The sequence below is a fragment of the Scyliorhinus torazame genome, chromosome 17 (genome assembly GCF_047496885.1).
Source record: "Scyliorhinus torazame isolate Kashiwa2021f chromosome 17, sScyTor2.1, whole genome shotgun sequence".
NCBI classification, from domain to species: Eukaryota; Metazoa; Chordata; class Chondrichthyes; order Carcharhiniformes; family Scyliorhinidae; genus Scyliorhinus; species Scyliorhinus torazame.
The window spans coordinates 58,340,246-58,367,950 of record NC_092723.1 but is presented as its reverse complement, the minus strand read 5'-3'; the positions used below and the strand labels follow the sequence as shown (position 1 = coordinate 58,367,950).

At 42.0% G+C, this 27,705-nt stretch overlaps 2 protein-coding genes across 8 annotated transcripts in view; both read right to left on the bottom strand.

Moving 5' to 3' along the window:
- The window catches only part of fance (FA complementation group E), a 39,455-nt gene extending 34,131 nt beyond the window's left edge, over positions 1-5,324 (bottom strand). The window contains exons 1-2 of one of the 7 annotated variants that reach the window (XR_011935765.1): positions 5,152-5,324; positions 3,539-3,751 (exon numbers count right to left, since the gene is read on the bottom strand). Coding sequence is in view for 5 of the 7 variants with exons in the window: in XM_072480472.1 (XP_072336573.1) it covers positions 3,539-3,747 (209 nt within the window). In the remaining 2 variants the exon portion in view is untranslated. Of the gene's footprint in view, positions 1-3,538; positions 3,752-4,853; positions 5,008-5,151 lie in introns of those variants that run through there. The other 6 variants (XM_072480472.1, XM_072480471.1, XM_072480470.1 and 3 more) reach the window with 6 other exon arrangements.
- Positions 5,325-11,927: 6,603 nt separating this feature from the next.
- The window catches only part of LOC140393887 (NADH-cytochrome b5 reductase 3-like), a 42,366-nt gene continuing 26,588 nt past the window's right edge, over positions 11,928-27,705 (bottom strand). The window contains exons 5-9 of the mRNA XM_072480467.1: positions 22,568-22,697; positions 19,527-19,610; positions 16,923-17,008; positions 15,108-15,207; positions 11,928-13,501 (exon numbers count right to left, since the gene is read on the bottom strand). Coding sequence (XP_072336568.1) covers positions 13,329-13,501; positions 15,108-15,207; positions 16,923-17,008; positions 19,527-19,610; positions 22,568-22,697 — 573 coding nt within the window. The 3' untranslated portion in view covers positions 11,928-13,328. The remainder of the gene's footprint in view (positions 13,502-15,107; positions 15,208-16,922; positions 17,009-19,526; positions 19,611-22,567; positions 22,698-27,705) is intronic.

The following is a 27,705-nucleotide window of genomic DNA, read 5'->3' as shown; positions in this document are numbered from 1 at the left end:
CTTTTTTAACCGGGTCCACGGTTTAAGTAAATGCACTGCCTGTCTGGTACTAAGCCTTACAGACTAAGTCTCAGGTTCCAGTCCTGGTCTCAGCTGAGCTTGCTGAAGCAGTGTTTATTTTACAATGATTCTTAACATCTCCAGGCTGAGGGCATGATTTGGGATGGGATGGTGTGCATGTGCGGGGGGGAAGGAATGGGAATCTGCCAGGGTACTCATCCTAATCCACTGTGATCGCTGCAGGGCATACATTCATCTAGGTCATATCCAAGGGTAGGTTGGGCTCAGCTGGTATGCTTGATGGTCTTCTCTGTTCAAATTCAAACACAAATATGAAGAACCAATTGGGGAAAGTCAAAGGTGGCCACCGACAATGAAACTGTACTCCAATGTGAGTCAGAACTCTGAAACTCATTTGGCCATTGGGTTTCTCGTCACCCACCATTAACCATGAAGGCTTTGGGTATTATGGCCAAAGAGTTTGCTTCAGTAATCCAGTTAACTGGTTTGTTTTCTTTTATTCTCTTGTGAGATGTGAACATCATTGGCAGGGCCAACATTTGTTACTCACCACTAATTTTCCTGAGAAGTTGCTGGTGAGCCACATTCTTGAACCACTGCGGTCCATATGGTGCATGTACACCCACAGTGCTGTTTGGGATTTTGACCCAGTGACAGTGAAAGAACGGCAATATATTTCCCAGTCAGGATGGTGCGTGATTTGGAGGGGAACCTGCAGGTCATGGTGTTCCCATGCATCTGCTGATCCCATCCTTCCAGGGGTCACAAATTGCAAGGCTTGGCAAGTTGCTGCAGTGCATCTTGTGGATGGTACACACTGCTGCCACTATGCACCGGTAGTGGAGGGATTGAACCTTTGAGATAGTGGATGAGGTGTGGCTTTGTCCTGGATGGTGTTGAGCTTCTTGATTGTGTTGGAGCTGCAGCCTAGAGAGTATTCCATGATGCTCCTGACTTGTGCCTTCTAGATGGTGGGCATGCTTTGGGGAGTCAGGCGATGAATTAAGTTGCTGCTGGATTCCTAGTCTCTAACTTTGCTATAAATGGCAAGACAGGTTTTTTTCAGATACAGCAATTTATATTTCTATAGTGTTGTCACATCAAAGTAAATTTGAGTCCATGAGATAAAATACAATGGACACCAAGTCGGCTCAGGCAAAGTACAAGTACAGGCAAAGGCTCCCAGTGGACATGGAAAGTCACAAACACTACTGACAGGAGGAAAGGCATTACCAACTCAAGGAGAGAACGACCGTCACAATGTACATTTTATGGATCTCCTCACAGTTGGGTCAACAGCAGAGGCCCAAGAGCAAGTCAATACCTGCCCTGTCCTCTTGGCAAACAGGTGACAAATGATACGGAGAAAAGAACTGAAAATAATAAAGACTCGCAAATCACATCTTCAGGGCACCTCAAAGTGCTTCAGGAGAAAACAATTCTGAACTGTAGTCATTGTGCAAAGCAAACCGGGCAGATATTTTGTGCACAGCAAGATCCCAAACACAGCAATGAGATAAATGTTGGGCGGCACAGTGGTTAGCACTGCTGCCTAAGGTGCTGAGGACCCGGGTTCGATCCCGGCCTTGGGTCATTGTTTGGAGTTTGCATATTCTCCCCGTGTCTGCGTGGGTTTCACCCCCACAACCCAAAGATGTGGAGGTTGGTTGGATTGGCCATGTTAAATTGCCCATTAATTGGAAAAAAATAATTGGGTGCTCTAAATTTAAAAAAAAGGTAAATGTAATTATGGCGCTGGTTGAGGGATCAATATTAATCAGGACTCATGCTCTTTGAACAGTGCCACCTTAGAGGACAGCTAGAGCCTTGGTCTAGAAGCTTGATCTTAAAGATAGTACACTAAACATGCACATGCTCAGTACCACACTGAAGTGTTAAAAAGATTTGCATTTATAGTTCCATGACTACTGGATATCAAACAGCGCTTTTGAAGTGGAGTCACTTTTGTAATTAGGAAACACGGCAACCATTATGTTTACAGCAAACTCGGTTCGCACTGCTGCCTCACGGCGCCAAGGTCCTAGGTTCGATCCTGGCTCTGGGTCCTTGTGGAGTTTGCACATTCTCCACGTCTTTGCGTGGGTTCTGCCCCCACAACCCAAAGATGTGCAAGGTAGGTGGATTGGCCATGCTAAATTGCCCCTTGTAGCCATCTGGGATGGCCACGTCCCGATTACAAAATGGACACTTTGCAAAGAATGCAGGGAAAATTGGACAATACCGAAAAAGCAAGCAGGTGCAAGGTCTGTCTGTTGATTAGAGCTGTAGCTCTCAGACAAGACCGATACTGCAGAATCATCTACATACTAATGAGCCATCCCCGGAAACAAAAAGGCAACATTTAGGTAAACAATGCTAAGACAGACACCCCGGCGCCAGAGGAGACTAAAACAAAGTAAACCAACGGCCACCTAGGACACGCCCCGCAACCAGGAAACCCACCCCTCTATTGGAGGAAAATCGATAAGGACGATTGGGAAACGGCCCAATTAATTGGGGCCAAGTTCAAGGCCTGCCCAAAAGCACGCGAAGCCCTTTTGGGGTATAAAAAGGACGCCCCAAGAGAGAATGGCTCTCTTGGCCTTGGCTCTCAGCGAGGAGAGACCTGCCAAACCTACGCCACACCAAGTAAGTTCCAAGTCAACGCACGCTACGAGATAGACGCTCCTAGTTGCTATCCTGTAAACACCTCAACCCAGCAGCCTCAGAACCGAGCAACACCCATTGTTCCTCTGACTGAGTGGGCACCCAAAGTAAGTATAGGCTTTTAGTGATAGTTTAGGTTGTAGAGTTTTATGCACGAGTAGATTTGACTGTGTGTAAATAAATGAGCATTGCTTTTGAACTTACTAACTGGTGTAACGAGTCTTTGATCAGTATTCGGTTTTGTACCTTGTGGTGGTATCGATGGATACCTGGCGACTCTTGAGCAAACGTAATTAAACAGAGCCAAATTAAGAGACAACAGCAAGTTAGCAACACCCTTAATTGGAAAAAATGAATTGGGTACTCTAAATTTTTTTATTTTTTTTAAAATGTTTACAGCAAACTCTCACAAACAGTACTGTGAGAATGACCAGATAATGTGTTTCTGGGATGTTGATTGAGGGATAAATATTGGCCAGTACATTGGGATAATTCCCCTGATCTTCAAATACCATAGGATGTTTTACATCTGCCCGAGACCGCAGACAGGGCTGTTTTAATGTATTTTCCAAAAGACGGCACTATTGGCAATGCAGTACTGCCCTGGAGTGAGAGCCTAGGTTGTTGTACTTAAGTTCTGGAGTGGTTCTTAACCCACAACTTTCTAACGCATTGGCAAGAGTGTTAATCAACTGAGCCATAGCTGACAAAAGCCAGGATTAGGTCAAGTCTTATGTGTGAAGCTTAAACTCAACCCCTGTGCACGGCACGTTGACTTAAAAGTGAAGTGGATTAAGTTTCACTAAAAATTTCAAATTTGTGGGACATGGTCACAATTAAAGGTTCTTACAGACTAAGCTTCTCTTCCTTCCCTTCTAATGAAAGCTCAGGCTGACACAACGTCTCTGTAAAGGTTCTCCAATGTAGAGGCTGTTTCGATTGGATACGATGCAGAACATGAAATGCAGTAGTAGCTCCTGATACACCTGTGGTCATTGCATGAAGCAGGATTTGGAATGGTTTCTCAAACTGTTTCAGCAGCTCTTTATAGTCCTTCATATTCCTATGAAATCACAAATAAAAAGTGTTCTCATTTAAAATTATCTTGCATATATATGGCAGCATTTTTAAAAAAAAGTCTCCCTCGCAAGCTATTGCTCTCCCAGTTCTTCCTTTCACCCAGCTCTGCCTATTACACATAGCTGCTATTTTGGATTCTCCTCTGTAAGAGGTAAAATGGGAATTGTGCATGCTCCCTTCTTATTCTGTTACATTTCCCTCTTCCATGTGCTGTTTTAATTACTCTTTCTTCTATCCTGTTTTGCTCTCACTGTCTACAATTCTTGCAATTTCCTCCTATGAATCGCATCTTCCAAATTTCCATGGGTGTAGTTCAGTTGGCTGGATGGCTGGTTTGTGATGCGGAGGGATGCCAACAGCTTCAATTGCCTGTGGTTATTCATGAAGGTGTGGTGACCCTAAGGTTAAATCACCACCAGTCAGCTCTCAAATGGGGGAAGAGAGCAACCTATGGTTTCGTGATGACATTTACATTTATATCTACCTCTATCTGACACTTGCTGTCACTCTATTTATTGCTGCCACTCTCTCTATCTGGGACACTATCTCACTCTAGCTATCTCCTCACTCTGTCACTTTCTATCTCTGACACTCTTATCACTATCTATTTCTTTCACTATCTACCTCTGACACTCCATCACTATCTATCTCTGACACTATCACTATCGATCTGTGACACTATCACTATCAATCTCTGACACTATCACTATCTCTGACAGTATCTCTGACACTCCATCACTATTGATCTCTGACACTATCACTATCAATCTCGGACTCTTATCACTATCGATCTCTGACACTATCACTATCGATCTCTGACACTATCACTATCGATCTCTGATACTCTATCACTATCGATCTCTGACACTATCACTATCGATCTCTGACACTATCACTATCGATCTGACACTCCATCACTATCGATCTGACACTATCACTAGCGATCTGACACTCCCATCACTATCAATCTCTGACACTAACACTATTGATCTCTATCACTATCTAACTCTGACGCTCTCGTTCCTTCCATCTCTGCCACTCTATCTGCTAAATTTTTAAAAAAGTTTTAAGTAAATTTTGAGCACCCAATTTAGTGTCTGCGTGGGTTTCCTCTGGATGCTCTGGTTTCCTCCCACAAGTCCCGAAAAACATGCTTGTTAGGGGAATAGGACATTCTGAATTCTCCCTCAGTGTAACCCGAACAGGCGCCGGAATGTGGCGACTAGGGGATTTTCAAAGTAAATTCATTGCAGCATAGATTATTATCTCTGATACTCTTGTCAGTGGGATCCGCAATCACCCCATGGATATGACAGACTCTCCCCGTTCGGCTATGCAGCAGGCGCCCAATCCTCCTCCCCCGCCCGGGTCTGGGTCACTCACCCGGCCCGGCCCAGGCGCAGTGTTTACAACCAGTTTGGAACCCGGTGTTTCTTTTCCTCAGTTTCCGCGGCCAGTTCGAATCTTCCAGTCACTTCCGTTCAGGTTGTTTGGCGGGAAATCCCGCGCACAGTTTCCGGTGCTCTTGGCGGGAAATCCGGGGTGCGGTTCAGTTCGGGAGGCGGGAAAGGCGCAGAATGTACAAGGAGAGCCTGCACTGCAAACACACACCGACTACTCAACTCACAAAATGCACGTCCCTGTCCTTTATCTAATCTGGGAATCAACCCCGGGATTTGTGGTGGATTCAGTGCAGAGCTCACTCAAAATTGATCTGCCGAGTTATATAGTCTGAGTAAAATATATCATGCAACTGCCAACTTGGACCACATCTTTCTACATTTTATTCCTGCCGCCCCTGAATAGCTGAATTCCCCACTTTTTATTTTTTTATCTTCCCCATTTCCTCTCGTGAAGATTGTTGGAGAGCAATCCCATAGCCTTTTGCCCTTTCACTCAAATGGATAGGGACATGTGTGAATTTGCAGCCTATTCAACGCTGCAGTGTTTTTTAAATTGTGGCAAGAATTACTGGAGTGATCATGAGTGGAAATCGATCGGAGTTCTCGCATCTTTCTGTCATTTCTGGGTTTAACTGCTGCCCAATGTTTTAGCTATGATCAACTAACTCAATAAAGCCAGAACATGTGATTAAACACATGACATACATCGCAATCAGATTACTTAACAGCTTTTAAAAAATCCACCTTCAACACCCAGTTCTGTTTCAGTTGTTGGCATCACATAATGCCGATGCAGCATTCAGCCAGTCAGACTGAGAACGTGTCCTATCACCTGGTCAGTGTTGTGACTTCATAATTTTTTTTTGGGGGGGGGGGGGGCAGTATCAGGTGGGAAATGTTGCTTCATTCACTAGATTAGAAGGGGAAAGATGCAGGGAGAAGCTCAAAGGCTTTATCACTTTGATAAAGACTATTTAGATTTGTCACCTGTACTGAGGTAATGAAATACAGTCCAGGCAGATCATTGTCACCTGTACTGAGGTAATGAAATACAGTCCAGGCAGATCATTGTCACCTGTACTGAGGTAATGAAATACAGTCCAGGCAGATCATTTCATACATGAAAAATAGGACATATGATAAATACGATAAGGATTGTTCATGATCAAAACAAGAAATTGAATGATGTACCTTTTCGCATTTCCAAAATGCGAGGAGGATCAGCAAATAATTCATGGAAACTCAAATGTGGTTGAGCTCTCCCAAGGGCCTGTTTTAAGAGAGTTGCTAGAGGCGTGGCAGTAGGTGCTAAATAACCTGCACGAAGAAATTGCCTTTAGAATGAAGCACGTGGTAGGACTAACCCTAGCCAGAAGAAATGGAATTTCCTTTCCACTCCACCACTATTTACAGAGTGTTTCCACCAATTGTGATGTGAATAGAGGGGGAGAAGTAGTTTTAAAAATTGAACTAAAATCTAGCCAAAGTGTGTGACCGGAAGAGAACAGAATCGCCTGCACATGGGAAAGGAAAAAATCTGTTACATTGCATGGCATGAAAATATCAGAAGGCCTATACCTCAACATGAATAGAAAGCACAAACCCCCCCCAAATCTCTCTCTTTCTTTCTCCCCACCCCACCACCACATCCACCTTGAGGAAATCAATGAACAGTTTCCTCCTCCGGGTGAAACCCACCTTCAACCCCTGCAAAGCAAACTTGACCCATATCCCTGCTTTCGGGGGCTCCGAGTCCCACCAACATAACAAAATCCGTCTCCGGCATCAGCCTCTCTCCCCACCTGGACTGCCGGATCTTCTGACAAAATCGAATATCGCCACCTCTGGTCTCAGGGCCAGGGCCACCCCCACCTCCACCTCCAGAATCTCGGACACAACATCCGAAAACCCCTGTCAGAACCTCCTCAGCTTTGAATATGCCCAACACATGTGGAAGTGATTCGTGGGTCTCCCGGCACAATATCACACCTATTCTCCACCATTGCAAAGAACCAGCTTATCCTCACAACAGCCATGTGGGCCTTTTACCCTAAAACTAGATGAGGATGCATTAATCTTCTGCAAGGCGTCTTCCCACGTCCCAGTCCACACCTACCCTCCCACAATAATAACGTATTTAATATCTACCACACTTCTGTCTAAATTTTAAGGTTTAGATTTTTTTTTTTCTTATTTGCAGATAGATGATCTTATTTGTTTCAATTGTTTAGAATTCTGGTATCAAACAGATCCCATGTCATAGACCACAGACTGCCCATATAAATTTACTTAACCTGTTTTCCCCACAGTGGCCACTACAGAAAACCAGTATTGTAATTTAAAATAACTATCAGACACGGAAGTCAGTAAATTCAGATCATCATCATCAATTCCTCCAATTCAGCCCAACCCCCAAAAAGTCAATCTCTCTAATTGTATATTGGACATATGAATGTACTTCTATGGAATACCTAAACCAAAAGTAATTTTCGACACCCGAGTTTGACTACTGAATGTACAACTCTAATTCATGCCTTGTCTGACCAATAGGTCCAAACATCTATTGTGAGCAATTTTGATACAAACGGTATCCTTTTTGTACATCATACTAAACAACATGTCAATATTGCATGACATTAAGCTGTGCGAATCGACTTGCTAGATGGACTTTGGGTCTTAAAAGTTCAGCTATCATTGTAGTGACCTATCATGTGGCAGAGTCCTGACCAATGCAAAATTACATGTGCAACCTTTCTTATTTGTGCTTCATATGATCATGTTCCTTCATTTTCAATTGAGTGCACACTTTTTCTAACTGTTATTGTTTAGAAATGGTCTCCTATCTCCACTGTGTCAGCATATTCTCCATTATACTTCTGTACCCATTGGCAACCTAGAGACAAAAAAAGAGGCTGGAATAAAGGGTAGCATTGCTAGATTTGACACAAAGTACAGGTCTAATGCACTGACTAAATATCCATCTACACAACAAGATAGATCAGTATTAACCATAAACAAAGAAATCTCATCACAGGTTGAGCACCACTAGGAAGCAATCAATCATAAAACATGCCCAAGAGGCTTACTACCTTCATAAGAGTTATCTAGATGTAATATCAGCAACTAAAAGAGAATTTCATACAAGGGCTCAGTATTTCTATGGATAAGGGATCGATCGGGGCAATGCCAACAAATGCGGTCATCACCAAGTAAGTGATATCTAGATTAAGCAGCTTTGGATTAAAACCCTGGGCTGGAAATGAACAGGATCATCCAACAATATCCATGTCCAAACCCACATAGATTTACTTTTAAAACATAAATTTAGAGTACCCAATTCCCCCCCCCCCCCCCCCCCCCCAATTAAGGGCAATTTAGTGTGGCCAATCCAACTACCATGCACATCTTTGGGTTGTCTGGGGAGAATGTGGCATTGGTAAGATCGCAAGTGGAATATTGTTCTCAGTTCTGGTCCCCTTATTTGAGGAAAGATGTAGTGGCATTAGAGGCAGTTCAGAGGAGGTTCACTAGATTGATTCCAGGATGAGGGCTTTGTCATACGAGAGATCGAACAGTTTAGGCCTATACTCTCTAGAGTTTAGGAGAATGAGGGGAGATCTAATGGAGGTATACAAGATGCTAAAGGGTATGTATAAAGTAGACATGGAGCTGATGCTTCTTCTTGTGGGCCATTTTAAAACGAGAGGTCATAATCTTAGTACAAGAGGTAGCAAATTTAAAACCGATTTGAGGAAAAACTACTTCTCCCAAAGGGCTGTGAATCTGTGGAATTCACTACCCCAGAGTGCGGTAGATGCAGGGACAGTGAGTAAGTTTGAGGAGTTAGACAGAATTAGTAATGGGTTGAATAGTTATGGAGAACAGGCAGGACGGTAGAGTTGAGGCCAGGATGGGATCAACCATGATCACATTGAGGGTGTTTAGGCTCGGAAGTCTAAATTGCCTACTACTAGGTCATGGTTCTAGGGAGGAGATACTCTGGCTGATTTCGCAATCCAGCTCTTGGTCTGTAACATTGTAGGTAGCAATATCCGCCATTTGGTGGAACAGACTCGATGGGCCGGATTGCCTAATTCTGCTCCTATATCTTATGAACTTACATGCAAACTCCATATGGACAGTGACCCGGGGCCAGGATCGAACCACCGGGCCACCTCACCAACATTGAAGTAAAAACAAATCCAATACTTCTCCACATCAATTGCCTCTTCTCCAAAATAGGAAGTTCATAGAATTTACAGTGCAGAAGGAGGCCATTCAGCCCATCGAGTCGCATTATAAATACAGTTGATACACAGTATAGCTTCAAATTAACTTTCTTTTAATATAAATTTAGAGTGCCCAATTCATTTTTTCCAATTCAGGAGCAATTTAGCGTGGCTAATCCACCTACCCTCCATATCTTTTGGGTTGTGGGGGCGAAACCCACGCAGACACAGGGAGAATGTGCAAACTCCACAATGACAGTGATCCAGAGCTGGGATCTAGCACTGCGGTCCTGCCTGGATTCTCCTGAGCAGCTCTCTAGGAGATCCTATCCAATAGGTAAACTGCCTATTGGAGTCTCTGGCTGAAGCATTCATTTTCACCAGCAGCTGTAAAATGTAAGCAACACTGGTCCGTGATTTGGTGTCAAAAGCACATACCAGAATAGCGCTTGACGTCAAGTGTGCATGCAGGGCACGTGATCTGCTCTTTTGTAAAAGTCGGTAGCGGTTGTTGGATGCTTCTCCTGCGACCGGGACCACTGCGGAACTGGCACGACCGATCGCTCTGTGACTCTCCCGACAACCATCCACGACCACCAGCGGGTCATGACCCGCACTTACCTGTGTTGGTGTGTACCCCTTAATAAATTTATTAAGTCCTCAGATGTCAACCTTTTGTCCTCCCAGTGATGTGGAGTTTCTTCAATCTAGCCTTTATTGGTCTCTGACAGATCTTGCTTCATTACAAGATATCCCATCGCTCTCTACACACCTTTCCCCTCCCAACGCTACCTCTTACTACGTCAACTACTGGGAAAAATTCATTCATTTGCCACTTCAACATCAACTACCAAGCCTTTGCCCCTACTTCCCAATCAATTTTTACAACTACTTATCTGCTCAAGCACCCCCCCCCCCTACCTTTGATGCCCTTTAAAACCATTACTCTCAGCCTGGCACAGCCCTCATTTCTGTTCCCACAAATATAAGGGACACCAATTTGAACAGATATTGTGGACAACATCCATTCTTCTCCAAAGTCCTTGAACACGTTACCTCTCAAATCAATGTTCATCTTTCTCAGAACTCCACGTTTGAAACCATAGAATCAGGTTTCCGCTCCTAGCACAGTATCAAAACAGCCCAGGTTGTTTCTTTCCAGACGTTAATGCAGACTTTCAGCATCCACAATATTTTCCTCTTGTGCTGCCATGCTATGACTATGCTTCTTGGTTTGACTCTTATCCATCCAGTCATAGCCAGAGAATAATCTGTAAATCACATCTCATCTCTCTCCTCTCCATTGCCTCATGTCTCCCAAGGACCTTTCCTATTTCTAGTCACCATATTTCCCCTTGATGACATCAATTGTAAACACAACATCAATAATGTGTACGGTTGACATTTAGCCACCATCTTCAAGTTGTTGGTGTGGCTCGTTTGACGGTGTGAGCAATAACTTGAATATTGGGAACATCTAAGCTTTCTGTTCCTCAGCCACAAATTCCGGCCCTTTCCTTTGCAACTGTCTGAAGTCGAATAGGACACAAGAACATAAGAACTAGGAACAGGAGTAGGCCATCTGGCACCTCGAGCCTGCTCCGCCATTTAATGAGATCATGGCTGATTTTTGTGGACTCAGCTCCACTCTCCGGCCCGTACACCATATCCCCGAATCCCTTTATTCTTTAGAAAGGCATCTATCTTTTTCTTAAACACGTTTAAAGAAGGAGCCTCAACTGCTTCACTGGGCAAGGAATTCCAGAGATTCACAACCCTTTGGGTGAAGAAGTTCCTCCTACACTCCCTCCTAAATCTACCTCCTTTATTTTGAGGCTATGCCCCCTAGTTCTGCTTTCCCCAACCAGTGGAAACAACCTGCCCGCATCTATCCTATCTATTCCCTTCATAATTTTATATGTCTCAATAAGATCCCCCCCGCATCCTTCTAAACTCCAATGAGTACAGTCCCAGTCTACTCAACCTCTCGTCATAATCTAATCCCCTCAACTCAAGGACATTTACCATCTTGCTACCATAACTGACTCCAATGAGCTTTCAATTATTTATCCCCCTTGAGGAACAAAGGGGCCTTCCTTTGTGTACAAGTCTATAAATCCCTAAAGATAGCAGGAGTGAAGGCATACGGAATTGCACCTCTACAACATGCCTCAACAGAATTGAAAAAGAAAAGTGCTCAAAATATTTTAAACAGAATCAAATTCTTTAATAGCAATGTTAGCACAGTGGTTAGCACGGTTGTTGAGAGAGACCTGGGTTCAACTCCCAGTTTGGGTCACTGTCTGTGCGGAGTCTGCACGGGTTTCCTCCGGGCACTCCGGTTTCCTCCCAAGTCCTGAAAGACGTTCTTGTTAGGTGAATTGGACATCAAATTCTCCCTCAGTGTACCCGAACAGGTGCTGTAGTGTGGCGACTAGGGGCTTTTCACAGTAACTTCATTGCAGTGCTAATGCAAGCCTACTTGTGACACTAATATAACACTTTTTTAAAAAAAAAATCAAGTCAATACAATACACAAAAAGGATTTTATTTGTGCCATACATTAGTATTTCAGAAACGTGATCATCCAAATTTACCAAAAGAATCTTCAGGACAAATCTTTTTAAAAAAGAAGCCCATTATACTTCAACTAATGATTGAAGCAACAGATTTGTTTTTATCTGGTACACCTTACCGTCACTAAGTGCAATTTGAGGCAAGGATTTTCTCCTCAGTATGTGGCATTGTTTCTCCAACAGAACGACTGGAGTTCTCCGATCCAAGAAAGTCAAACTCAGTTTGGAATTGCAGATACAAGATATCTTAAATAAGCATTCATTACAGCTACTGTAAACTAGATCAAATAAAACATGCAGGAATAGATTTTGATAGAAAGCCTTTAAGATGTCCACAAAGTAAAAATCAAGAAAATAATCTAAAACGGTTACTTAAGGCACAAGTACTTCATTTAGAATGACAAGCAATCACCAGGAAATATGGGAAAACAAGACCAAAATCAAACAGACAAGGCAAATTATCACTTGCACAGGCACTAAAAAAATATTACAGCAAGATGTTGTGCCAAGTCTGAACAGAATCATTCCACGTATTCAGACTATTGCTGCTACTGAACTAGATTCAGCTGGCATGTTAATAACTTTGGTAAACTTGCATCTTATGATAAATTCCAACAACATGTCCTAACAGACTTACAAGCATTAAAGGGCCGCTGATTGAAGCTGTCTAAATCACCACCCAACTGGTCTTTTGAGCAAGATTACCAGTTATGGGTAGTGCTGTACAAAATCAGACTGGTTGTGCCAGGGGAAACTTTGTCCTTTAAATCTTGGGAAACATGAGAAATCAGTGTGCTCATTCTTACACTGCCTAGCCCCACACCCTTTGAATGCAGACGATAAATGCCTAAAGGTGAAAAGTTAATGCATTGCATGATGCAGAATCACTGGTCACCGATGGTTCTGGTTTCATGTAAAGATTACAGACTTGCACATTCTTCAGCGCCAGTGTGTAGTACAAATAAAAATAAAATGAAGATCGCATCGCAGCACATCCACCAACATAACACTGCTGTCCCTTTTGTTTGCCTTTCTGAAATATGCCAAAGTCTAAAAAGGAACTTGACATCCAAAATGTTTGCAGTAGAAAGAGACCAAAGTTTAAATCCATACATTTGTGATATGCATACCGAATCTGAAGCTCTCAATTTTATGCTTTTCAAACAGATTAACTGACAGTACATTATACATGCATTTATGTATAGATACACACTTGATATGGAGAACATAGTTAAATGTAACTTGCATACAGTATCAGTAAGGCGAACACCATCGAAGTGCAAATATTTCCATTTAGTTTGCGCATCATTTCCCCAGTTCCCTCCCTCAAACCCAAACAAAGGAATCTCAACTTAGTAAACAAAGCGCATTCCTTGCACATAGCCAAGTTTGTCCAAGTTGGGGTTGCATGCAAACTGAATCATGGGAGGTGGGCCACACATGAGAATCAAGACGTCATCACCAGGTGCAGGCAAGTGCTCTTTCATCATGTCAGAATTCAAAAAGCCTTCACTGTAATCCCAGCCTAAATAGAAAAATAATTTTGCATCAAATTACAGATTCATTTGGATAGTTCCAAACAAAAAAACAAAACTTTAGTGCCTCTCAAGAGCTAATGTTCTTTAGGCATGTGTTTGAAGCATTAGGGGAGTAAGCTCCATTTAAAATGCAAGGCCAAGCGGATGGAGTTATTAAATCATCATTCTTCTCATTGGCAATTAGGGATGGGCAATACTGGTGGCCTCATCAGCAATGCGCACATCCCCAATGAATACAAATAAATAAAAGCTAGGTTCCAGGATAGATTTCAAATAGGAAAATAGACAAAGTAGAAAAAGGGAGAACTGAAATTGAACTGATTCAAATTAATGTTACACTGGCTGACACTTAGTCCTTGTTGAGGAAATGTGCAATGAATCCTCAAGTTTGGGCTAGGTGGTTTTAGAACAAATATCTATTCTTCTGAATAATCTTAATTATACCAATTACAAAATATGAATGGGGTGCCAATATGAGCCATACCAGAAGAGATCAGATTTCGTTGAAATTTCAGCACATGATGCCACGCAGCCCACTTGGGTCTGTGATAGTATTCTAATCCCATTTCATTTCCTTTATTTTCTCTTTTCAAAATGTTGCGATCAACTTTGCTTTAATAGTTATCTACAGGAGTGCATCACAGCTTGCAATGAATCTCTCAAATTATTTATTCTAAATCAACCCCAAGTATTTAGTGCTAAATCTAGTTTCCCATTCAATCGATTCTTCCATAATTCCGATTTAATCCCAGTTTTTAAATTAGTTGACCTCAACCAGGGCATTTTGACCCCCACGGCTCCTGGGGTTTGGGAAGCAAAAGGTGACTGGATGTAACCAAGGGAAGGTTAGTGCCCAGCTACTAGTGTGCCTGTGGATGACCAGCTTGCTGATATTTGCTGGCTGGGTTCACACAAATGAATTGCCAAAGTAGTTCAAATTTAAAATAGAGGATGGCATGGGACGAATAAGCAGTGTGTTAATTCACTCACAGGAAGAATAAACTTGATAGAGATACATGAGCTTTATAAATGAAGCTCAACAACATAATTGAAGATCAACTTTAAAGTCTCAGAACAGGGAGGAAAGTTACTCAAAAGGGTTTTGTTAGGAACCTGGTCAACAGTAACTAACAATTAACCCATGCATATGAAAATTTGAGCACCATCCTCATTACTAGATATTAATTAATCTACACAAATTATAAAGATCTGCTGTGTTTGATCTCTTGTGTAGCCTTTTTCTAACCCTAACCCCCCCCCCACACTTGGAAGTTTAATCAAATTAACTTCACACCAGTTCCAATTAGCAGTTTTGGAGCAGGGAAAGTGTATTTAATTATTGTTTTTTTTTTTGTTTCATTAGCATTTGCTTATCACTCAAAGTACACAGATATAGGCAACCTCCAAGGTGGAAGGGGTGTTGAAACTATTAGCCGAAAGAAAAAGTTTGTATACCTGTACTGAACAACAAATTAAGAACTGTAACGATTATTTGAATCAAGAACATTAAAACTCTCCCACTGGCGAATGCCAAAAGGAATTCATTGCAATTTGCTTTATTGAGCTGTATTAAACAAAAGCTTTAGGATCTACCTTCAGGAGCCTTATCCACAGTGTACCACAGCCTAAAGCGATCAGCATGCCGAGCTTGAATTTCCTCCAAGTCATCACGAAGCAGAATGTCCTTTTCAGTCTGAGACAAAATAAAATATTGAAAAAATGTTTTAGTTTACCCCACTATATTCTGATGTATGAAATACTGCAGCAACCAGTGTATGCCCACAACTAGAGTTAAATCCAAGACTAATGAAATGAGCACTTTTAATTCTCCACAACTTAAATTGCATTTCCTAATGCACCACCAAGTTCCATCACCCAGTGACCGGCAATGACTCCTGCTCTACAAGCGCTTCAAATTAAAAATTCTTGTTTAAATTCTATTGTGTTGACCCCCTCCTTCCCCTCCCCTGCAAAGCTATTCAACCCTCCAACAACAGCAATCCTCCAATCCCCGTCTCTTTTGAACATTCCCAACTTCCTTGCTTCCATTACTGGCAGCTGTGCCTGGAGTAGTCTGAAGCTTGAATTTCCCTTTTAAAGAGGTGATAAAACCTCAAGTCTAAGTTTTTGGTCAACTGCCCCAATGTCTTTGGCTTGGTATCAATTATTTTTAATTATGCTCCTATAATGCACTTTGCGTGTTTTACTTTTCGAAAAAGAGGGCATATAAATGCAAGTTACTGTCGAATGACTAACTAGCCAGTTTGATTTGGCTTAGGACTTAATACAAGTTTCACAAAATATCCATAGTACTGCATTGCTGTTGACTTATCAAGGAGATGCAAGCAAAGGGACTTTTCTAGTTTATTCACCCAAAGCAAATGTTGGTTCAAGGTGGTAGTCTAGAATACATACAATAACCGTGACATGGCTGCAGTTGTAAATTTCAAAAATACAATTTTGTTCGCAAAAAAATTCTCCACTCCCCCAACCTTCCTACATCACACCATCACACCCAGCCCAGTTAATGCCTTCTTAAATAAAATAAATTCTGGAAATCATCAGCATTCAAGGGCCAGAAACATCAACTGTTTCTTTCTCTATTGGTGCTGCTTGCCTTCACCTTTGGGTGAAGAAGTTCCTCCTACACTCCGTCCTAAATCTACCTCCCCTTATTTTGAGGCTATGCCCCCTAGTTCTGTTTTCCCCGACCAGTGGAAACAACCTGCCCGCATCTATCCTATCTATTCCCTTCATAATTTTATATGTCTCAATAAGATCCCCCCCGCATCCTTCTAAACTCCAATGAGTACAGTCCCAGTCTACTCAACCTCTCGTCATAATCTAATCCCCTCAACTCTGGGATCAACCTAGTGAATCTCCTCTGCACTCCCTCCAGTGCCAATATGTCCTTTCTCAGGTAAGGAGACCAAAACTGAACACAATACTCCAGATGCGGCCTCACCAACACCTTATACAATTGCAGCATAACCTCACTAGTCATGAACTCCATCCCTCTAGCAATGAAAGACACAACTCGATTAGCCTTCTTAATCACCTGTTGCACCTGCACACCAACTATATAAGCAGTAGGACGGCTGGTTATTGTTCGGAGACATTAAACCAAAGCCATGACTGCCCTCTTGGATAGATGTTAAAAGACTGTACTGCAACGGTCTGCAGAAAAGCAGGGCCTCAAACCAACATCAAGATAAATTATTTTACCTGATGGTCATTTCTGGGATCTTATTGTGCACAAAATTGCTGCCACATTTCCATGTCCGCAGAGTGGGATATCCTGAGGTTGTGAAAGGTGCTATACAAGTTTTTGCTTTTAGACACCATTACAATAGCTTTAACTAATTGGTCGCATTTTGATTGGCTCAACAAACATTTTAGTTCACTCACTTGATTGGCGAAAAGTAAATAGCACATAGTTGGGTCTTCATGATCCTTCATGACGGCATTAATTAATTGCAGCATTGGTGTAATACCTATAGAAGAATGCAGCAAATGAGTAAAGGGCATCCAAACAAATAAAGTTTAATGTGGTTGAATGACCTAGTGATTTTACTCAATCTGGTGCCCCAGCGAAGCCAACATTCCATGTTCTGTCAGTTTGAATCCCACGTAAAATATTCTATTTCCCCAACTTATCAAAAAAGGAAAATAAAAAAAGTCTTAATTCCTTCTATCTTCCTCGTGTGCAATTGTATTTCTATGGAAAGCCATGCATGGCTCAGTCTTTAAATGCCCTGTGGAAGGCATGCCAAGCCATGTGGTAAGGATTCCAGGTTCAATTATAGGTCAGATGAGATAGCCGTGTAGAAGGTACTGGTTTCAAAGTTCCTGACATGGAAGGAAAACCAAACCAAGTGCAGATGGTTATAGGATGTGTTTGCACCCACCACATGAAAGGGTGAGGAAGGAGGATCTGGCATGGCTCTAGAGGGTTACAAGGTAGCCAAGAAAGAACTCACAAATGGACTTAGGAAAGCTAGAAGGAGCAATGAAATAGCCCTGGTGGAAGGACGAGGGAAAACCCCCAAGGCATTCTACAGTTGTGAGAAGTAAGAGGGTGATCAGAGTGGGAGCAGGGCTGATCAGGGATAGTGGAGGAACTTGTGTCGAGAGTCTGAGGAGGTAGAGGAGGCCCTAAATGAATATTTTGCTTCAGTATTCACTAGAGAGGGACCTTGTTGCGCGTGAGGACAACGTGAACCAGCTTAATAGGCTCAAAGAGGTTGATATTAAGAAAGAGGATGTGCTGGAAATTTGGAAAAGCATCAGGACAGATATGTCCCCTGGGCCAGATAGGATACACCCAAGGTTACTACAGGAGGCAAGGGAAGAGATTGGTGCGCGTTGGTGATTATCTTTGCATCCTTACTCTCTACTGGAGTAGTACCGGATGATTGGAAGGAGGCAAATGTTGTTCCCATGTTCAGGAAAGGCAATAGGGAAATTCTTGGGAATTACAGACTAGTCAGTCTTGGGTCTGTGGTGAGCAAAATACTGGAAAGAAGCCCGCGAAATAGGATTTATGATTATTTAGAAAAACAGTTTGATTAAAGATAGTCAGCATGGCTTTGTGAGGGGCAGGGCATGCCTCACAATCCTCATTTGAATTCTTTGAGGATGTGACGAGACACATTGATGAAGGTCAGGCAGTGGATGTGGTGTATATGGATTTCAGCAAGGCATTTGATAAGATTCCCCATGGTAAGCTCATTCAGAAAGTTAGGGGGCATGGGATACAGGGAAATTTGGCTGTCTGGATACAGAATTGGCTGGCCGAAAGAAGACAGCGAGTGGTAGTGGATGGAAAGTATGGTGACCAGTGGTGTCCCACAGGGATCTGTTCTGGGACCTCTGCTCTTTGTGGTTTTTATAAATAACTTGGATGAGGAAGTGGAAGGGTGGGTTAGTAAGTTTGCCGATGACACAAAGGTTGGCGGAGTTGTAGATAGTGTCGAGGGCTGTTGTAGGTTACAACAGGACATTGACAGGATGCAGAGACGTGGCAGATGGGAGTTCAACCTAGATAAGTGTGAAGTGATTCATTTTGGAAGGTCAAATTTGAATGCTGAAAACAGGGTTAAAGGCAGGATTCTTGGAAGTGTGGAGGAACAGATGGATCTTGGGGTCCACGTACATAGATCCCTCAAAGTTGCCACCCAGGTTGAAAGGGTTGTTAAGAAGGCATATGGCGTGTTGGCTTTCATTAACAAGGGGAATGAGGTTAAGAGCCGCAAGGTTAAAACCCTGGTTAGACCACACTTGGAATAGTGTGTCCAGTTGTGGTCGCCTCATTATAGGAAGGATGTGGATGCCTTGGAGAGGGTGCAGAGGAGATTTACCAGGAAGCTGCCTGGACTGGAGGGCATGACTTATGAAGAAAGGTTGAGGGAGCTAGGGCTTTTCTCACTGGAACAAAGGAAGAGAGGTGACTTGATAGAAGTGTACAAGGTGATGAGAGGAATGGATAGAGTGGATAGGCAGAGACTTTTCCCAGGGTGGAAATGGCTGTCACGAGGGATATATTTTAAGGTGATTGGATTAGAGGAAGGTTTAGGGGAGATGTCAGAGGTAGGTTCTTTCCACAGAGTGGTGGGTGCATGGAATGTACTGCCTGTGGAGGTGGAGGCGTCAGAGTCATTAGGGCCATTTTAAGCGACTCTTGGACAGGCACATGGATAGCAGTAAATTGAAGGGGTGTGGGTGAGGTTGATCTTAGATTAGGATAGATGGTCGGTATAACAGTGGGCCGAAGGGCATGTACTGTTCTATATTAGCACTCACCTCATGCTCACCATCTATTTTTTACACATGGAAAAATGGGAGCTTCATGAAGCCCCTTTCTGATACAGTAAGAGAAGGGTTAAAACCATTTCCAATCTATTGTATACTTACAAACTAGTAAGAATATCACAAGCGCAATACAGTCACTCAACAGAACCATATTAAATTGGCAAGCAAAGCAAAGTTGTAAATTTTCAACAAAGTACATACCAGATCCACCTGCAATCATACCAAGCTTTTTGGCATATTTGGTTTCTGGTGGTGATTTCTTGTCAGGCTGGATGGCAAATTTGCCTAGGAGCAAGAAAATAAATTATAACTACCGTGCAATTGTCCCACTCCACCCAGACAACCCACAAGAGTATGATAATTAAGTTTCACTCATCTTAAACCTGAGCTATGCTTACATTGATATTCAAGTGCACGCGAAACACAAAGCAATTTTTTGCCTAGGATTAGGCAAAGATATTCTTATCTTTAGGTTACACATAGAAGACAAAATGTTTGAACTACTGTCTGCTCCTTTAGTGTGGGGGAAAAAAAAAATCCCGTCTTTGACCAACCTCAGTATCCATCCAGGAAAAAAGGCAAAACAGGAGTGAATTATGTTCTTGATGTTGCAGTTCATAATGCCTTCTGCACTTGGTAATGAATCCTATTCCACAATATATTAACCAGGCAAGAAAAGACACCCAGAAATCTCTTCTGATATAATTGATCAGACTGGTTTTGCGCATATGGCATGGGGAATTATTCCTCAATTCATTTTAGAATCGCTGATTTTTCAAGAACCAAAACTATATGAAATAGCTCCCATGTAGGGGGAAAAGCTGAAAGTCCAGGTCTGGCATGAACTGGCGGGAACATTACAACTTTCAAAGTACATAGTGTGTCATACCATAAAGTGCGACAAAACTATATTGAGGATTGAACCACATCTCCCAATCTTACAAATAATTCAATCCTTGGTTATGTCTCATCTATGAGGCAGGGCTCACTAATGTTGTGAACCCAATGTTTTATTGTTGGGTGGATGTGGCATTGGATGTTCTTAGAATGGACTTCATTTCCATGGTTTTAGCTTTTGATTACACAAGGCATTAACACTTCTGATAGCCCAACTGATAATGAAGCAAGGACATAAAATATACTTAAGGATATGCAACAGGACTAGGTGGTTTGCATGGCAAGAGAACCACCAGGAGGTGATGATGTACCTAAAATGGGCAGGATTTTTCATGCGCCCCCTCTCCTCCCTCCCCCCCCCCCAATTGGCACGTTAGTAGTGAGAACTGCACAGTCTAGTAAGACGACAAAGTCTTGTCTCCCCATATAGATGGTAATCTATTTTCCCCCCAATTAAGGGGCAATTTAGCATGGCCATCCAGCTACCCAGCACATCTTTTTGGGTTGTGGGGTGGGACCCATGCAGGCACAGGGAGAATGTGTAAACTCCACACGGACAGTGACTCGGGGCTGGGATTGAACCCGGGTCCTCAGCACCGTGAGGCAGCAGTGGTAACCACTGCGCCACCATGTACATGGTATGGCAGCATGCTAAATAGCAGGGAGGGACAGATTAAAAGGAGATCTTATAGTGGACTGATCAAATGCTAAATGGGTCATGAGTCACAGTAGAACTGTATTCAAGTTAACTCAGGTTCGAGTTTAAGAATATTGGATTCTGAACATCGGCTTTTTAAGGGTTGAAAGCCGGTGTGTTTGACTGCAGTGGTCATGTTTTTAAACAAAGGATTTTGATTTGTAGAGCCTGGGAGCTTTTAGAAGCCAGAAGATGAAATTGACTGGAGGGAAGTGCTTTAATCAGGGCTAATGCACTGTGGTTTCAAAGAGTAGCCATGGGTTTAAAATTCCTTTTGAGTTGGAGAACCCAGACTCAGAGCTGAATCCAAATTAAAAGACTAAGCTGCTTTAGCTGACTGGTAATACCACATTAAAAACACACCAAAAGCCCATGAGGCTGTCAGCATTCTGGTGTAGCATCTCCCAGGAATATCCAATCCAGAGTAAAACATTCATTTTGTTGCTATTGCCCTTCACGACGATCTACATGTGGATTTGTCTTTAACAAAGATGTGAACAGTATAAAGGAACCTGACATAGCCCTCTCCTCCTGTGAACATGATTCAAGCGAGGACCAAGCATCCCCTTTCGCATCAAAAGGTAAGCGAATATTGCATGTGTGGCGAAGGTCTGCCAGTGTGGATGCCATGAAAAAGTGTTCGAATCACACTGGCATACAGCAATGGTTGCAGCTTCCAGTTTGCAAAATGAAAAGATTTTGACCAGGACATCTTTAACAAGATCATAATTGGAGCTTCAGGTTGGTTGCGTTTCCCAGAGCCCCAAAAACATTCTTTTTGTGAAAGCCAATTGTCTGGCATGAAATGTTAGCTTAATTGCTGCCATCTTTTGTTCTGCTGCAGAGGTCAAGCACATATATGGAAAGCCAATTTAATCACAGGATGTATTACAAGCTGGAAACTAGCTGGTTTAGAAACCATTTCAGCAGACTTGATGCCATCACCATGTCTATTGTGAGAAACTGTGCACAGTCCAATTTGCTTAGTTTTATTAATGGCCCATTGTTGTTGTTGATATTTAAACAAAATGTGCATCAGTTTAGAATTTGAATTATGAGAATACACGACAGACAGAAATGAACCCTTTTTATCTGATAGTTACAAACACCCAACTGCACACAGGTTTCACTTGTTATTATACAACAACTTTGCGATCAAAGAGTATTGCACGGGTCAGATAAGTTACTTTATGGTAGGAAACATACATCATGCTAAAAATAAGCATGCTTGCAGCACGTGCGATTTTCAGAGAAACCTGTACAATGAGCTGGATTTAATGCCAACACCAAACTCTCATTTCATTAATCAATTTTTAAAAAACGCACACCAACAGGAGTGCACAAGTACGTTACACACCTAAATACAGGTGATCTTCCAACAGTTTTTCAAAGTTGTCAGTTGTTAATATCTGAAGAGTTTTAAAATCTCTAACCAGGTAGTACCTAGACCCCTTTAGTGTCACACTATGCTAAGAATTTATTCCACATGTTGTACTAAGGTTACACTGAGCAGATGAATAGGTGAATAGGTATGGGTTGTTTTTCTTCTACTTCCCCAGAAGCATACAGACACAGAGTGCTGCTGATCCTCATTTCAAATCGCAGATTTCAGTAATAACAGTAAAGTGTGATTGCAAAACAATTTCACCTTTTCCATTATAAGTGAGTAATCCACTCGGCCCTCTGAAGTGAATGGTATCCCCGACCTTCAGGTCTTCCAGGTACTGAGACATCTTGCCACCTTCTGGGAATTTGGGATGTACCCCTTTAAAATAGATCTGCAGAGAGACAATATCAAGCTTTATAAACTCAGAAGGCTAGTGGGTCCATTCCAGAGGAAGGAAGTAAAATAGGCAAGAGTGAATAGTAATTTATCAAAATGTAAAGCTGAATATCTTCTATAGGAACAGGAGTAGGCCATTCAGCCCCTCCAGCCACCATTCAATGAGATCATGGCTGATCTGTGGCCCAACTCCATATACCTGCCTCTGGCCCATATCCCTTAATATCTTTGCAAAAATCTATAGATTTAAAAATCTATAGATTTAAAATTAACACTGTAAATTCTACTTCTGCACTGTAAATTCTTTATTCTAACTTGTGGGAGAGAGTTCCAAACCTCCATCACCCTTTGCGTGAAGTGCTTCCGAACATCTGTCCTGAACAGTTGGCCCAAGTTTTAGACTATGCCCCCTCGGTTTTGAACCTCCAACCAGTGGAAATAGGATATCTACCCTGTCAATATCTTAGAACCAGTGTTTGAATTAGAACCAGTGTTTGAATTATACACACGTAAAACGGAATAGAGAATCACTAATGCTACTTTAGTATAGGAACATGTAATATGAACATAAATCTTCCAGACAGAGAGCAGAAAATTAAACAAAGCAGTTGGCACTACTAATGGCTCAATCAGACTAGCATATGCCACAGAAAAGATTTATTTTTTTTGCAGCCTTTGGAACAGGGCACACAAGCGGTTGAGTTTGATGCAGACTAATTCTTTCCATCTAATTACCCGACTGTCTGAAGTGCAGTGTAATCTCATTAGTTCTCATCTTTTAACAAATTGTTGACCCAGATAATTTTCACTATACATGAACAATAGGAAATAGGCAAACATGACTACAACAAACTCCAAACCATGATTCGCACTTCCATGAGGAACATTTGTTTTAAGGCACCATGCTTGTTATTTCTGATCTTGTCTCGTGTCTCCCCCTTCTCCCAAGAGTATTCCAGACCTAATTCCTTCTGCAATTTTGAAACAATTTTGCAAAATGTGAAAGACACACTTCTGTGAAAGACAAAATGAAAAGGACACACAAATACAATTATGAAGGAGAAGGTATGTTTTGGCGCATGCCCAAACGGGGTGTGAAAATCTTATCCTATGTATTCTTGGGCTATCATGAGTAATCGCTACACGGGAAGGTGTTCATGGCTTTTCTGCATGAAGCATTTGCACTGGTTGTACTGTGCCAGGTGAGCATTTGTTGCATTTTGTAAAATTTGAAGAATTCTTTTTTTTTAATAAAAATTAAAATGGATAAATCCACAGGCCCAGAGATGTATCCTAGGCTGCTGTGGAAGGCAAGGAATGAGTTGCAGGGATACAGTCACAAATTTTTAATCCCCTCTGGCCACAGGACTGGAGGACAGCTAGTGGTACCATTATCCCAGAAGTAGGAAAGAAGAAAAAAGGCCAGTAGTGGTGGGGGAACTATTGGAAACCATTGAGAGAATTAATTTGCACTTGGCGAGGCAAGGATAGTCAGCATGTCTTTGTCAGGGGAAGATCATGTCTAACAAATTTGTTTGAACTTTTGAGTGACCAGGGCAAGGGCAGTGCAGTTGGATTTGGTCTACATGGACTTCAGTAATGCTTTAGCCAAGATCCCACACACGAGACAGACCAGGAAGTTAAGAATCCATGGGATCCAGTATCTTGGGTCAAATTGGATCCAAAATTGGTTTAGTGGCAGGAGGCAAAGGATTTTGGTCAAAGGTTGTTTTGGTGACTGGAAGCCTGTGTCCAATAGTGTACTGCAAGGATCAGTGCTGGATCCCTTTGGTTTGTAGTATACATGATCTAGATGTGAACATGGGTGGTATGATCAGCAAGTTTGCAGATGACAGGTAAAGAGCGAGGAGGAAAGCCTCAAGATTAAAGGATGATATAGATGGGCTGGTCAGATGTACAGAACTGTGGCAAATGGAATTTAACCCTGAAAAGTCTGACGTCATGTATTTTGGGAGGACTAACCAGGCAAGGGAATATACAATGAACGGTAGGACGCTAAGAAGTACAGGGGACCAGAAGAATCTTGGGGTGCTTATCCAAAGATCCCTGAAAGCAGGACAGGAAATAAGGTGACATCTGGGATATTTGCCTTTATTAGCCAGGGCATAGAATACAAGAGCAGGGAGATTATGATGGAGCTGTCCAAAATGCTCATTAGGCCACAGCTAGCCTAATGTGTGCAGTGCTGGCCATCCCACTATAGAAAGGACGTGATTGCACTTGAAAGGGTGCAGAGAAGAGTAGATTCACCAGGATGTAGCTTCGGATTGAACATTTCAGCTACGGAGAGAGGCTGGGGTTGTTTTCCTTACAGCAAGAGAAGGTCTGCTGTACAAAATCTATGAGGGATGTAGATAGGAAGAAACTTTTCCCCTTAGTAGAGGGGTTAATAACCAGGGGCCATAGATTTACGGTGAGGAGATTGAAAAGGAAATTTGAGAATTCACAGGGTGGTGGGAATCTGGAACTCACTGCCTGAAAGGGTGGTAGAGGTGGGAACACAACACTAAAGTATTTAGACTAGTACTTGAAACGCTGTAGCATACAAGGCACAAACATGGCGGGATGAAGGGCCTCTTTATGCTGTAAAACACAGACTCTATATTGAGTCAAAGATGTTAAAAATTCCTAACATTGCCCGGTGATGTAGATCTAACATTGCCTAGTGATGTAGATCAAGGACAGGAGTGGCTCTGTTAATGACAACATTAACACAATAGAAAGGGACAATCTAAGTTCAGGAAACTAGAATATAGAAGCAGTTTGTGGAGATGAGAAACAATAAAGGCAAGAAGTCACTTTGTGGGAATGGTGTACAGGCCCCCATAAAAGAAAGAAATAAGAGGAGTTTGAAGATATGGCAATAATCATGGGGGATTTTAATTTACATGTGAACTGGAAGCATCAGATTGGCAAAGCCAAGCCTACATGAGGAATTCATGGAATGTTTTGGGGGTATTTTCTTACAACAGCATGTCTAGTACCAACCAGAGAGCAAACTATACAAGGCCTGGTATTGTTCAATGAGATTAGGATGAAATTAATGACTTCAGTGAAGGAGTCCATGGGTAGCAGTGATCATAGTATGATTCAGGGAAAGCAGGATGGGTTTAAGAATAGTATTTTAAAAACTTAATAGGGGTAATTATGAGGACATGAAAGAAGAGCTAAAGCGAACTGGCTAGGTTGATGGATCGGCCATTAGAGATGCTGATATTTAAAAGCAGATCATTTCAGAATACACAGCATAGATCCATTCCAATGAACAAGAAAGAAAGAAAGAAAGAAAGAAACAAACAAACAATCTAAGGGGAGGATTCACCATCCATGGTTAACGATCAGCATATGAAGGTTTGAAGATTGGACAGAATATAAAAATAAGAGCAAAGAAAATCTAAAGATTAATAAGGAGGGAAAATAAAAAGTGAGCATTGACCCGATAGAAAAGACAACCTGGGGAATAAAGGAAAATAAGGAGATGGCAGATGTACTGAAACAGGTATTTTGCTTGGTCTTCCCTACAGGACGACACAAGTAACATCCCAGAAATAGCTGTAAAGTCAGGGAATGGAAGGTAGGAATGAACTCAAGGAAGGAAACTATAACATTAGGGAAGTGGTGCTGAACAAATGGTTGGAGCTGCAGGCTGACAAGTCCTTAATCAACTTCATTCTAGTGTCTTAAAAAGGAGTGGCTACTGAGGTACTGATCCGTTGATTTTTAATTTTCCAAACTTAGCTAGACTCAGGGAAGGTTCCATTAGGTTGGAAAATAGCAAATCTAATTCCTTTATTCAAAAAAGGAGACAAAAAGCAGAAAACTACAGGCCAATTATCATTTGTCAGAGGGAAAATGTTAGGAGCTAAAGAGGTTATAGCAGGGCACTTCAGGCAGTCAATATGATTTTGAGGGAGGGAAATAATGTTTAACCAATTTATTGGAGTTCTTTGAAGTAGTAACAGATGCTGTGGATTAAAGGAGATAAGCTGGATATACTGTACTATTTGCAGAAAGCATTTGATAAGGTGCTACTTCAAAGGTTATTGCAGTAAATACAAGTTCATTGTGTAGGGGCAACATATTGGCATGGAAAAAAATTGCCATAAAGTGTTATTTTCTGGTTAGCAAGATGGAATGAGCGAGATATCACAGGGATTAGTGCCAAAGTCTCAATCAAATCAAATAAATTACTTGGATGAAAAAGATATGGTTGTGAAATTTCTGATGACAAAGATAGGCAGGAAAGCAAAGAGATGATAAGGTGGTTAAATGAGTTGACAGATCTGACAAATGGAGTATAAGCACCAAATGGTGAGATTGCCAAACATGGCTTACAGAAGGGTCTAGGTGTTCTAGTGCACAAATTGCAAAATGTACTTAACAGCAATTAAATAGGGAAGGAATGTCCTCGTTTATTAAGGAATGTCCTCGTTTATTGGGAAAGGAAGTATGGACGTTACTCCCTATACACTTTTGGGCGAGACCACATCTGAATGACTGTGTACCAGTATTGGTCTCATCAGTTCATAAGATATAGGATCAGAATTAGACCATTTGGCCCACTGAGTCTGCTCCACCATTCTATCATGGCGGATATGTTCCTCATCTGCTACCTACAATGTTACAGACCAAGAGCTGGATTGCGAAATCAGCCAGAGCATCTCCTCCCGAGAATACATGACCTAGGAGCAGGGGTAGGCAATTTCACCTCCCGAGCCTAACACCTTATTGTGGTCACGGCTGATCCCATCCTGGCCTCAACTCCATTGTCCTGCCCATTCTCCATAACCCTTCAACCCATTATCAATTAAAAATCTGTCCAATTTCTCCTTACATTTACTCACTGTTCCTGCATCAACCACACTCTGGAGAAGTGAATTCCACAGATTCACAACCCTTTGGGAGAAGTAATTTTTCCTCATATCGGTTTTAAATTTGCTGCCTCTTATTCTAAAATTATGACCGCTTGTTTTAGAATGCCC